This window comes from Aphidius gifuensis, linkage group LG6 (genome assembly GCF_014905175.1).
Source record: "Aphidius gifuensis isolate YNYX2018 linkage group LG6, ASM1490517v1, whole genome shotgun sequence".
Classification (NCBI taxonomy): domain Eukaryota; kingdom Metazoa; phylum Arthropoda; class Insecta; order Hymenoptera; family Braconidae; genus Aphidius; species Aphidius gifuensis.
Genome location: NC_057793.1, coordinates 7051041 through 7065418, shown reverse-complemented (window position 1 = coordinate 7065418; position 14378 = coordinate 7051041). Strand labels below are relative to the sequence as shown.

General features: G+C 23.3%; 2 protein-coding genes and 1 non-coding gene across 3 annotated transcripts; all 3 read right to left on the bottom strand.

Annotated features, from left to right (window-relative positions):
* Positions 1 to 360: 360 nt before the first annotated feature.
* Positions 361 to 2904, bottom strand: LOC122859183 (multifunctional protein ADE2). The gene is made up of 5 exons (XM_044162597.1): positions 2796 to 2904; positions 2462 to 2523; positions 1137 to 2080; positions 844 to 988; positions 361 to 756 (listed from the first exon to the last, which is right to left on the bottom strand). Exons 2-5 carry the CDS (start codon positions 2466 to 2468, stop codon positions 590 to 592), a joined length of 1263 nt encoding a protein of 420 aa, XP_044018532.1. The 5' UTR covers positions 2469 to 2523; positions 2796 to 2904; the 3' UTR covers positions 361 to 589.
* Positions 2905 to 3302: 398 nt separating this feature from the next.
* On the bottom strand, positions 3303 to 6067 carry LOC122859730 (exosome component 10). Its single transcript, XM_044163413.1, has 4 exons — positions 5749 to 6067; positions 5402 to 5663; positions 3597 to 5328; positions 3303 to 3519 (listed from the first exon to the last, which is right to left on the bottom strand). Exons 1-4 carry the CDS (start codon positions 5851 to 5853, stop codon positions 3303 to 3305), a joined length of 2316 nt encoding a protein of 771 aa, XP_044019348.1. The 5' UTR covers positions 5854 to 6067.
* Positions 6068 to 6221: 154 nt separating this feature from the next.
* On the bottom strand, positions 6222 to 6294 carry Trnak-uuu. Its single transcript has one exon. It is a non-coding gene; the product is annotated as a tRNA-Lys (tRNA).
* Between the last annotated feature and the right edge of the window lie 8084 nt (positions 6295 to 14378).

Below are 14378 nucleotides of genomic sequence, written 5' to 3'. Positions count from 1 at the left end.
ACCGGAAATTAAAATACTAAAATATAATATCCAGCATAGAATCATCATTTTATTCACCTTTTAATAAGAATTATATACTGAACAAAAAATTAAAATGATTGTTCTTGATTGAAGCAGAAATAGTATGTAAAAATTATCTATCTCTTTGACAAATAACGAAATGTAAATGACGGAAATTTTATATTTGCTAAAATCACATGATATATCATCAAATTTTATAAATGTGTTTATAAATTTCAACCTTAGTGTTAGATGATGATAATAATAGTAATAATTTTATTCGATGGAAATCAACGAGATTGCCTAATAATAAAAAATAAACAATCGCTCAAAAGAATAAATAAAAAGATGAGTAGTTGGTACCTCGTGTGTTTGTTTAAAACAAAAATTTATTTGATTTTCTTATACAACCTGGCTCAAATGGCATCAAAATTTTTTTTAATAAAAAAATTGTAGTATTTATTTCATCTTAAAAATTGTTATCAAAAAATATACGTATTTAATTTTGTTCTACAAGTGTAGATAATTAAATACCAAAATTTTTCAATTTTTAATTTAAAATAAAAAAAAAAATTAATTATTTTTTATTTTAGTACAAATTGTTACGAATTTTAGCATCAGCACGTTTAAGATTTATAAAATTATTGAGTTGTTTAACACGTAAACGTGACCAAACAAGATGATCATGTATAGCATGAATTTGAGCTGCTGCAAGTGCTGCACTTTCTGGATAAAGTACAGTTGTACAACCAAGACCTAAAATTAACAAATAAAAACAATTTAATAATCAAAAAGAAAAAAAAAAAAAAAATACAAAAATGATAACAGTGTAAAAAAACAAACCTGAAGGAACATTTAATGATGACCAAACATCCTGGCCAACATTTTGAGGAGTTACTGGAGGACAATTTATAACTGGTAATGCTGTATTTCCTGATAGTACTGGACCAAGTCCATTGCTTCTACCAGCAACTGCAATCAAAACCACCTAGACCAAACAAACAAAATTTTAAAATAATTTTAATCATTAATTATATTTTTAAAACAATTGACTTGTATATTATTTTCATTTTTTCATTGATAATATAATAATATAAATAAAAATAAAAAATAGAATGATTATTTTATCAGCTGACCTTTTCACCAGTTCCTTCATACTCGCTAAGTATTCTCAATGTTTCAGCACTTGCTTTATGTGCACTACAAACACGAAGCTGTACATTTAAACCAAATTCACTAGCATATTTTGCAATTTTTTCACAGTGTTCTTTATCAGATGGTGAACCCATGAATATAACAACTTTTGAACTTGGTGGTGGTACAAGATACTCAAGTTGATTAGCAACCCATTCAAAATTTCTTTTAACTGTATTTAAATCAGCATCAGTTACACTTGTTAAATTTCTGTATACTTGCTTGTCTTTCATGAGTCTCTTATCACCAGATGGCCAAAGTCTCCAAGAATCACTATCAATAATATCAGAGACAAGAATATCTCCATTATCATCAATACCAAATTCAATTTTCATATCAATAAGAGCACAATCACGTGTTGCCCAAGCTCTTTCCAATACTTCAAAAACAGCAAGTGTTGTTCTATGCATAATATCATATTCATCTTTACCAATTGTAACACCATTTAATTTAAATCCAGCTGATATAATTTGTTGTTCAGACCATTGGGGATCATGATTAGCATCATCTTTAAAAAATGTTTCTTGTAATGGTGGATTAAATCTGTATCCCTCAGCAACACCTGTATGTCTTTTTAAAAAACTTCCAGTTGCTAAACGACGTGTTACCCATTCAATTGGTACCATTTGACATTTTTTAGCTACAAATGATTTATCATCAGCAATTTTAACAAATGAGGTTTTTAAACCAGCTTTATTTAATAATGCAAATACTTTTGCAGCTGTTGCATTACTTATTGATGATTTACCAACAAGTGAATGTGATTTAACACCATCACCAGCTGTTATTTTATCCTTGCTTATTAACAAACATAATGATGGATCATCAACAAGCTCAAATACTTGTTTTGTTTTTCCCTCAATAATCAATTTTCCAGTTTTAAATTCTGTAATTAATTTTTTTTAAATAAATTTCATAGTTATTATCAATGTGTTGTAAATTTATTATGAGTTTATCATTGTTGATAGCTTATTTTGCAATAAATATATTATTATTTTTGTTATCAAAAGACTGTTACTTCATTATGATTAATATTTTTTTTTTCATTTCATTATTTCATCAGTGTTAACAAACAACATGTTTATCAATTGATTATTAACATGACGTATATAATTTTATTTACTTGTTTGTCTTTTGATTTAATTTCATCATAGTTTTGACTATTTGATGAATATTTTTTAGATATGACAAGTGTTATTATTTGTATCAACAAAAATTAGAGTATTTAAAATATTTTTTAAAAATAATTTATACAATTTTTATTTACCTGTCATGATGATAGAATAAGCCGGTCACTTTTTTTTTTATTTTTAATCAAAATGAGCCTTCCTAAAAAATGAGATTTCTTTATGTTATTAAAAATTATTTAGTGAACAACAAAAAAAAAAAAGAACAGAGGTTAACAAAAAAAAACACGTGGCCCAGCCAAATAGTTAAAATTAATTTTTACAAATAGATTTTACTTTGATAATAAAAGAGAACTAATAATTAAATTTATTTTTAATTTAATAACTATATTTATTATTATCAAATTAATGTTAATGTCAATTGTCAAATGAGTTTTTGTCAAAAGAAAAGATAAATTTTTAGAAAATGCTTACAGTACGATAGAGTGACGCAAACTGAAAATGTTCTGGAAAACAACTGAAATCTGTATGAAACTCAACAAGTAGTTTAAATGTCTTATTTTACATAACAATAATAATTAAAATAACAATAATAACAACAATTAAACCCCCCACGAATAATTCCAATAAATTCAGCTGGTAAAACAGAAAGACAACAAATATTTTTTTTTTCAATAATAATTGTAAACCTAATTACAATTGTGTCAATTTATTAAGTATAAATTTATTTTTAAACAATTAATGAAATAATTAAACACTTTTGAATATTTTAATAATTTTTTTTTTATTACCATTAATATAATTTTTTATTAATAAAAAATTATATTTTAAAATTGACAGAAATTTTTTTCAAATTTAATTGTCAATATTTTATTGATAATTTAAAAAAAAAAATATAAATTTTATAATAATAATTATTATTTATTATAAAACAAAAATTATCTGGAAAAAAAAAATTATATATATTAAATATTAGCAATTTTATATTCCAATTTTTTCCTTTTTCCTTTTTTTTCCTTTTTTAATTTTATCCTTGAATTTTTGTTGATTAAATGGAGCTATTTTATCAGGATTTTTTCTACTACCACCTTGAAAACTATTAAAATCAACTGATTTATAATCAAACGTTGCTTGTGGTAGCATTCCTTTTTGTTGTAATTCTTTACGATTTTCAGCTTTCAATTGTTTAAGACTTTGTCTGTGAAAAAAATAGAAAAAAAAATGATTTAAAACAGTATGAAAACATTTGTTGAACATGATGATTAATCAACTTACCCAGTTTCAGAAAATTGTCTAAGACCAGGACTAGCTTTATGTCCATAATTTTTCTTTTTATTTCCATTAGGAGTTTGTTGATTATTTTTAGGATTATTTGATCTATCAACAGAATCAGTTGGTCTTTTTCTTTTGTTATTATTACTTACCATTGGACTAACTGAAGTTGATAAATCTTTAGAATAATTATTAAATCTATCAGCTTTTGTATTTTTAATGTCTGGTGTTTTCATAGTATTTTGTGTAACTTGAATAAAATGTTCACGTACTCTATTGATACTATCTGCTGTTTGATTTGTTGATGCTTTAATAGCTTCAGCTTTTTCTTTAAGTTGTTTTTCTTTTATTGCACGATCTTTAGCTTCTTGTGCAGCAACCATTGGTATAACAAGTTTATAACGTTCAAATGGACTTACAAATGTTTTTCTAGCATTTTGTAATTTTATTTTTGATGATAAATCATCTTCATTATCTGAATTTGTTGGACTATCAAATATTGTAACCACATGATCAATTTTTTGTACATCTAATTTTTTTAAATCCTCATTATTCTTTGCTTCATCCAATAAACATGGTAAATTTTCTTGTATTTCAATACCACCACTTGGTATATCACAAGATGACCATACTGTTACTGATTCTTGTCCAGCTTCCATTGTATGATTTCTTTGATTTAATCTTTGTCTAATGTCTTGTTCCAGTATTGGCTTTATAAGTGGTTTTGCACGTGCTTCAAGTACAATTTTATGTAATGCCAATTGATGTTGACGTATCAATGGTGGTATTGGATTACAACATGCTAATATACCTTGCATTTCACGTGGTAATGTTTCAGCAATATTTAACAACATATGATTTGGTAATACATAACCAGTACTATCATCTTCTTGTCTTGCTATTTTATCACGCCAATTAAATATTTCTTTTAAAGCATGAAGTTGACGTGTATTAAACATTTTTCTACTTTTTCTATATAAACTCATAAAACTATCATCATTACATACTGGTTTTTCATATAATTTTTTACAAACTTCAGTACTTCTATCATAAACAGCTTTTAATATATTTGTTTGTCCATTTGCAAAATCAATTAATTGATTATTTAATATATCTTTAATATAAAGTAAATAATGTGTATCTTCACGTGCATATTTCATTAATTCATCTAGTAATGGTCTCATTCGCCAATCAGCAAGTTGAAAATGTTTATTTGGATCAACATTACAATGAGTTTTTAATAAATATGCTAAACTTAAATATGGCAAATTAAGATGTTTTGCTGCTTGATGAGTATCAAACATATTTACAATGTATAATGATAAATCACGTTGTAACCATTGTATATCACAATCAGCACCATGAAATACTTTTAATACTGTTGGTTTTGTAAATATTTCATTTAATACATGAAGCTCAGAACGAAGTGACAATGTGTCAATTAAATAATCTGTGTCTCTTGTTGATATTTGCATTAGACAAGTTATACCTTGATATGTTCTGTATGAATGATGCTCAAGATCAATTGCTATTTCATCATATCTCAATAAATCATTGAGCATTATTTTTAAATCATTTTGTTTTTCAATCATAATCATTGGTGTATCATCAAGTGATTTATATTTAATTGGTTTACATTTAACAAGATATTTTTCATTGACATTAAATTTATCAAGTTCAAATTCATATGGATGACTAAATATTTCACCATTTTCACCATCAATTAAATTTTGAACTAATATTTTATCTTTAAATGAACTTTGTATATTTTGCTTTTAAATGATTAATTATAATTAAATTCATTCGATTGTCCATACATATATTTGCACGATCAAGAAATATGTCATTTGTTTCAGCAAGTAAATCAAATTTTTCATCATTATCACGTTGACAAATACTACCAGCAGCACCAGAACATTTTATTATTTTTTGCATTGTATCCATGATATTTTTCATTTCTTTATTTCTGTCATTATTGAATTTTGGTATGCAAGCCCAAAAATTAAAATTTTCACCAGTTGGTAAACTATTTGCTGCTTTTATTCCAGCTTTTATTGCAGCAAATGCATCCTGTTGAATTAATATTTAAAGGTAAATAATACATGATTATCAAGAACACGTGGAGCATTTTTTTCTAAATTTTATAATTGTTTACCTTGGAATAGTCGTCAAATGTTGCATAGCCAGGAAGTATATCTTTTTGTACCTCCATGGTCATTGAATTATCCTCAGGATTATCCTCTGGTTTTTTTCTTTCCATTATTATCGTTTTTTATATGTGTTAACACTATTGTTTATAATTTTTTTATCAACAAATTACATTTATAACCTCCAATTTGCTCCAATTTATCATGGCCAAAAAAAATTAATAAAGCAAGGTGAAAATATTCCATAAACACAAAATGATAATGAGACAGGCATTTTCTCGGAATAACACACTAAGCGCCATCTTATTTTGCAATTGAAACTATTTTTTTTTGTTAATTCTACAAGTATTTATCAATTGTTTTAAAAATTTTCAGCTAATTAACAAAAAAAAATGAATTATTAATGACTAAAAAAATAGTATAACAATATTAGTATGAAAAAAAATATAAATTGATTGGAAAAAAATGCAAAAAATAAATCCGCCCGAACAGGGACTTGAACCCTGGACCCTCAGATTAAAAGTCTGATGCTCTACCGGCTGAGCTATCCGGGCGATGAAGGTGAACAACGCAAAGTGTATTTTCAACGTCGCCGTTCACCTTCATCGCCCGGATAGCTCAGCCGGTAGAGCATCAGACTTTTAATACACAAAAAAATTAAATTAAATTTTATTTATATGTTTTTTTTTATTTCAATTAATTTATTGATATAAATTTTTTTTTTTTTTAATTCTCGTGGAGCTATTTTGGAAGACATTCGTTGTATGCCGTGTCACAATAATAATTTGCATCACAGCATTGATCATCATAGAAATATCCCACACACTTGAAAAAAAAAAAAGAAATAATTTACGTTTATAAAGTTGTATAAATTATTTATTATTTATTTTAATTAAAAATATTTATAGACTTACTCTTTCATTCCTTTGGGCACAGCCAAATGATTCAGAGACCAATAAAAAAAAAATTCCCATTATTAAAAATAAACTTGGAATGATAAGTAGCTTTGACATTATTTTATTGTTTATTTTTATACACTGAACTGTAAAATAAGAGTTAATTTTAATCAGAAAAAAAAGAAACATAGTTAAATTTTATGATTTATTTACCTCAAGTTTATAAATAGTTGTTTGAATGATGCCTAATGACTTGATACTGTTAAAAAATATATTTTAATATAGCTAAAATGTATTTTTAAAAATGAATTTTAATTTTTTTTTTGTTGGCCTATTTTTTTGTTTATTTGCTGATTTATCAGAATTGTTTATCAAAAATTTCTAATATCTTCACATTAATAATCATTATTTAAAAAAAAAAAAAATAATAATCTTACTAGAGTCATTAGTCTATTCATAATGGCCTAGTATTTTTAGATCTAATTTTCACAATATAAAAAAAGAAAAAATATATATTCTGAATATTATAAAAAAAAAAACAAAATTATCATAAAAATAAAAAAAATCAAATGAAACTATTTGTCTTTTTTTTTACGTTTAGTTTAATTATTTTTGTTGTGTTAAATTCTACAATGCTCTTGTCAATTTTTCTAAATAAAATTTTGTATTAAAATTAATGAAAGAATTTATAATAAATTAATATTTATTTTTACAAATTATTTTGAAATTTTTACATGTAATTACATTTGTCGCTAAAGTTATAAAATTATTTTAAGATGAAAAAAAAATTGTCAACATCCAGATACTGCAATTCGAATTCTCTTGCTCCTTAAATTACAAAAATTAATTTGAAAAAAAATATTTATTAAATCAATGAATGGAATAATATTAAAATATTTTATTTAATTAATAATTATATTTTATGCTTGCCTCGTTGTTCAACAATTTTATTCTCAATTAAATTTTTTGAGCTTAATTTTAGTTGTCTTTACCAGCTAAGAAATCTAAGCTCATATTTGCAAAGTCAAGGCCACTTTCAATACCCTCACCAGCTTTCATCAGAATTTTTTCATAAAAAGATGGTTCTTCATGTATTATTGGTAGCTTCTCAGGTAAATTTCGTGCTTGCACTAAAATCAACATGACTACAATTATGAAACACAAAATAAGCTTCATTTTTATATTAATTAACTTTAAAATACAGTTAAACTTTTCCAAGAAATTTACATCAAATAATGACTGTATAGAAATGAACAATTTTCAAACATTTATAAACAGATCAATTCTATAGATCCCACTTAAAAAAAAACAAACAATTATTATTTATAAATGTTTTTTTTGTTTTTTAGTTTTTTTGTTTGACGTAAAAGACCTTGTATATATTGTTTTGTTAATTTAAAGTAAAAAATGAATTTAAATTAACACTTCCTATTTGTTATTTATCTAAGAGTCATTAAAAACATCTTTTGTAATTTAAAAAACGAATATTATTTTCATAGTCACATGAAAACCTTTTGATTAAATATTTAGTATAAATATGTATATTTGTAAATAAACTATAAGGAAAAATAAATAAAACGTATTAATAAATTAATACTTTAAAATAATTAAATAATAAAATATTTAAAATTAATTTTTTCTTCATTTGAATTTTCAATTACAGTAATATATATTTCATTCGTTTTAGATTTTTATTATTATTTTTTCTTTTTAGATTCGAATGATAACAAAAAAATTTTTGACAATTATTTAAAGACAAAATGGTTATAATTTAGGTATAATTTATTTAATGATAAATTACTAATCAATATTGATAATATTTTCTTTTTTAAATTTATTGGTAAATATTATTATTTTTTTTTTTTTAAATTGTTTGATCAGCATTTTTTATGTTGAATCAACTTTTTTTATTCATTTAAAATTTTATAATTTAATTATATTTAATTGGTTTTTGAACATCTTGAAAATTGTGTTGATATTTTCATTTTAGTAAACAATAAATAAATAAATAAATAAATTAGTTATACAATAAGCTAGTAGATGGCCAAAAAAAAAGCATTCTCACATGTGGTGAAGTCACAAATCGTTTCTATATAATGAAAAAGCAAAGTTGTGATATCACCAGGAGAGACGAGGCGGTACAATATGCATCATGGAGGTGAATATTAAGAAATTAATATTCACCTCTATGGTCGGTATCGTTACGTGGGAGGCACTTACCGTGGCTACGGCTTTCCTTTGGGAAAGAGTGCGTCCTTTCTGGAGAGTCCCGCAAGGACATCCTACATGCGAAGATATCTTGATCTTCACCCTGCATTTCCACCTTTCGAGTTGTGTATCAGGTATAAGTAATCCTCAGTCTCTCCTTTTTTTTGCATTTTTATTTTCGATTTTTGAGATTTTTTTTAATCTATTTCTCAAATTTGTCTATCAAAGTTATAATTACACGGATACTATTTCACGAAATATATGAAAAGTTATTTTAATTTTATTTTTCATTGGATAATTATTATATTGAAATAACTTGATGAAGCATTGTAAAATTAAAGAAAACTGTTATGATTTGTTTTACATTTTACTTTAATTTATAAAATATAAAATAATTATTTTATAATTATTAGGTATACATTTATTTATTTTTCAAATTGTAATAAATGTACCTATATATATTTTTTAATATTTCAATTTCATATGGCAATATTGTCTTGATATTATTGCAATAGAATTTATTATAAATGCGAAAAGAAAAAATTTGATGGAGAGCATTGTAGAGTTGTGCAATGTTATAATTTAATTAATTAATTTTAATAAAAAAATTTAAAGAATTATAAATTGTTTGCAATTTACAATAAATATTTGATACTTGTTAACAAGGCTTTTTATGAAAAATAATCAAGAATAAATTTAATTTTTAACAATATAATTTAAAAAATAAATTTCAAATACGTTTTTTAGCTGTAAAAATGACATTATAATTTTAGGAAAAAATAAAAACTATTAAATTGCGGTTTTTGCACATCTTAAAAATTGTGTTGATATTTTAATTTTAGTAAACAAAAAATAAATAAATAAATTAGTTATGCAAATGACTGATAAAAGAAAAAAATTACTGATAATTTAAAGATGCAAATATATATTTATTTTTACAAATTATTTTGAAATTGTTACATGTAAATTACCATTATTTGGTAAAGTTATAAGATTAAGACTTTATTTTAAGATGAAAAAATCGTCAACATCCAGATACTGCAATTTGAATTCTCTTGCTCCTTAAATTACAAAAATTAATTAAAAAAAAAAAAAATTTATTAAAACAATGAATAGAGTATTAAAATATTTTATTGAATTAAAATTATATTTTATGCTTGCCTCATTGTTTGATAATTGAAACAATTTTCAATTTAGACATTTGGATTAATTTAAGCCTAGATCATTGAACGTAATGTTTTTGTCGTTTGTAATTTTTATAGCTGTAAGAACACCACCAATAATTGCACCATTTGACAATGGCACGACAATTGTAACTGGTGAACCAACTGAAATTATTCCGTATGTAACATTTGATAATTTATCAAGTCCAGCTGAAACGGCATTTGTCAATCCACCAATTGCTCCATCAACTACGTGAAATAAAATACGACTCGATTCACGTCCAAATGTTCTTGCTTCTGATTTATTTACTTGTAGTACAATCAACATTGCAACAAATAGAAAACAAAAACTCAGCTTCATTTTTATGAATATTTTTGCTCTGAAAATTACACTTCAAGTAGTTTCCAAGTGATTTACAAAACTTTAACTATTGATGGAACAATTTCTAACATTTATATATCAATCGATTCCACAGATCTATTTCCCAAAATTGAATAAACAATTATTATATAAATGATTTATTGTAATTATCATAAAATAATTTATAAATTTATCTTGTTTTTGTTTTTATGAATTTCCCTATTTATTTAACACAAGACTTTGTAAATATTATTTATCAATTTCAATTTAAAGTGTAAATTTATCAAGATATTTTCAAATTTTATTTTATTATATTTGTTTAAAAATCAATAAATAAAATTCTTTATATATTTTTTTTATTATCAATATTATTTTTACAAGTTTTTCTATGAAAATTTTGTTTAAATATTTATTATGAAAATATGTGAGCTGTTATATTTTTTATAGGAAAAATAAATAACATGTTTGAATGACCTAAATACTTGACTAATTAAATAAACAATTTAAAAATTTTTTAATTCATAATATCTGATCATAAATTAAATATTTAGTTTGTATCAATTTTTTTTAATTAATTTTTCTTTTCAATTTGATTAATAAATTTTATTTTTTAATACACAATAAGTAATAATTAATTTTACTAATTAAATTCTACTCTTTAAATTTTTTTATCAATAATATTTGTCTAATATTTTTAATAAAATTCATTAAATTATTTGATCAGTATTTTTATGTTTAATCAGCAGTGTTTATAGTTAAAAAAAAACAAATTGAAACTAATTATTCAAACAAAAATTGTGGCCGTGAAAATAATATTTACTTTTTTAAAAAAAAATAGAAAACAAATATTATTTAAAATTTAAATTGACGTATTTTAAAATTAATGTATACATACAAAGTTTTACGTCAAATTTAAAAAACAAAAACAACATAATTTTAGTTTGACAATAATAAGATGTTTATAAATAATTGTTTAATCAAGTTTTTTAAAAGTAGGATAGATCTATAGAATTAACTGATATATAAATGCTAGAAAATTATCAATCCATCATCATAATTTTGTAAATCACTAGCCAAAGTATCAAGTGTATTTTATAAAGCACTTTTCAGAAAAAAAAAATTGATTATAAAAATGAAACTGATTATTGGTTTTCTAGTTGTTGTTGTCACATTAAGTGTAGCACAAGCAGATCCATTAAGAGTAAAAACTTTTGAACGTGAGTCAAGTCGTATTTTGATCGATGAACTGGAGAAAGCTCTTGTTGGAATTAAAGATGACATCAAAGAAAACATTGGTGATGTAACTAAAAAAATAGAAAAAATAGAGACAATTGCAGTACCAATTTCATTCAAGACGAAAAGTGGTTATATCGTCACTGGTGTTATTTCAATTTTTGAAGCCAACAATGCCACCACTCCAAGCAAAAATTAAAATGAAAAGTTTGAATTAAAAATCTTTTCAATTATTAAACAATAAGGCAAGCATAAAATATTTTGATATTCTATTCTATTCTATATAAAATTTTTTTTTTAAATTAATTTTTGTAATTTAAGGAGCAAGAGAATTCGAATTGCAGTATCTGGATGTTGACGATTTTTTCATCTTAAAATAAAGTCTTAATCTTATAAATTTACCAAATAATGGTAATTTACATGTAACAATTTCAAAATAATTTGTAAAAATAAATATATATTTGCATCTTTAAATTATCAGTAATTTTTTTCTTTTATACAATAAATTTTATTACAATAATATCAAGACAATATTGTCATGTGAAATTAAAATATTAAAAATTTATATACTTTTATTAAAATTTGAAAAATAAATTAATATAAGTACCTAATAATTATAAAATAATTAATTTTATAAATTAAAGTATAAAATGTATAACAAATTATAACAGTTTGCTATAATAATTGTTTAGTTCTAAAATGTTTTATCAAGTTTTTTCAACGAAATCATTCAAGGAAAAATAAAATTGAAACAACTTTTCATATATTACACGTGTAATTGTAATTTGAGTATAGACAAATCCTAGAAATAGAAATTAAAAAAAAACTGTAGTAATAGAAAATAAAATGCAAAAATATGAGAGACTGTGGGTAACTGCCTGTTCGAAACACACCTAAAAGTGTGTACGACAGGCAGGGGAAGATCAACATATCTTCATGTATAAGTCGATTTTCGAGTGAGTCTACTGGTCGATTGGGTTTGCACCTTTCTCGTCAGAAAGCCGTAGCCACGGTCAGTGCGCCCCCCGTCTCTCCCAGTGATAGCTCATCTTTGCTTTTTCATTATATAGAAACGATTTGCGACTTCACCACATATGAGAATGCTTTTTTTTTGGCCATCTACTAGCTTATTGTATAACTAATTTATTTATTTATTTATTTTTTGTTTACTAAAATGAAAATTCCAACACAATTTTTAAGATGTGCAAAAACCGCAATTGAATAGTTTTTATTTTTTCCTAAAATTATAATGTCATTTTTACAGCTAAAAAACGTATTTGAAATTTATTTTTTAAATTATATTGTTAAAAATTAAATTTATTCTTGATTATCAAATATAATTCATTATAAGTTGTTAACAATTTAATTTTTTAATTTTATTATTAATAAAATTTTATATTTTTTTCAAATAATTGTTTTATTTATTAGCAAACAATTTATAATTCTTTAAATTTTTTTATTAAAATTAATTAATTAAATTATAGAATTGTACAACTCTACAATGCTCTCCATCAATTTTTTTCTTTTCATTTATAATAAATTCTATTGCAATAATATCAAGACAATATTTTCATGTGAAATTAAAATATTAAAAAATACATATACTTTTATTACAATTTGACAAATTAATTAATATAAATACCTAATAATTATAAAATAATTAATTTTATATTTGATAAATTAAAGTCAAATGTAAAACAAATTACGACAGTTTTATCAATTTTACAATGCTTTATCAAGTTATTTCAATATAATAATTATCAATGAAAAATAAAATTAAAATAACTATTCATATATTTCGCGAAACAATACCCGTGTAATTGTAAGTTTGATAGACGAATCCTAGAAATAGATAAACAAAAAAAATTGTAATAATAGAAAATAAAAATGCAAAAATATGAGAGACTGAGGTCAAGAAAAATCCTTGCTGCACACTCGAAAGGTGCAAGCAAGGCGAAGGATCAACATATCCTCAAATGTTGGGTTGCCCTAGTTTTCCCGAACGGTACTAACTCAAACCAGACGCACTGTTTCTCGTCAGAATGCCGTAGCCACGGCCAGTGCGTCCCCCTGTCTCTCTTAGTAATAATGAGACATTGCTTTTTCATTATATAGAAACGATTTGCGACTTCACCACATGTGAGAATGCTTTTTTTTTGGCCATCTGCTATCTACCTGCATAACTAATTTATTTATTTATTTATTTATTGTTAACTAAAATGTAAATATCAACACAATTATCAAGATGTTCAAAAACCAATTGAATATAATTAAATTGTAAAATTTAAAAAATAAATAATTTTTTAACAACATTAAAATTAATTTAATTCAATTTTCTTATCATTATTCAAATGATGATTTATTTTTTTTTTCAATATGTTCAAAAATCAATTGAATAGTTTTTATTTTTATCTCAAATTATAATGTCATTATAACAGCAAAAAAACGTAATCGAAATTTATTTTGTAAATTATTTTTAAAAATTAAATTTATTCTTGATTATCAAATATAATTATTATAAGTTGCTAACAATTTAATTCTTTTAATTTTATTATTAATAAAATTTTATATTTTTTTTCAACTAATACGTTTTATTTATTAGCTCAAATTTCTTATCGATAAATTTCCATATTTATAATTAAATTATAAAAATTGTATAAATCTACAATGCTCTCCATCAACTTTTTTTTTAATATTTATATTTATAATAAATTCTATTGCAATAATATCAAGACAATATTTTCATGTGAAATTAAAATATTAAAAAATACATATAC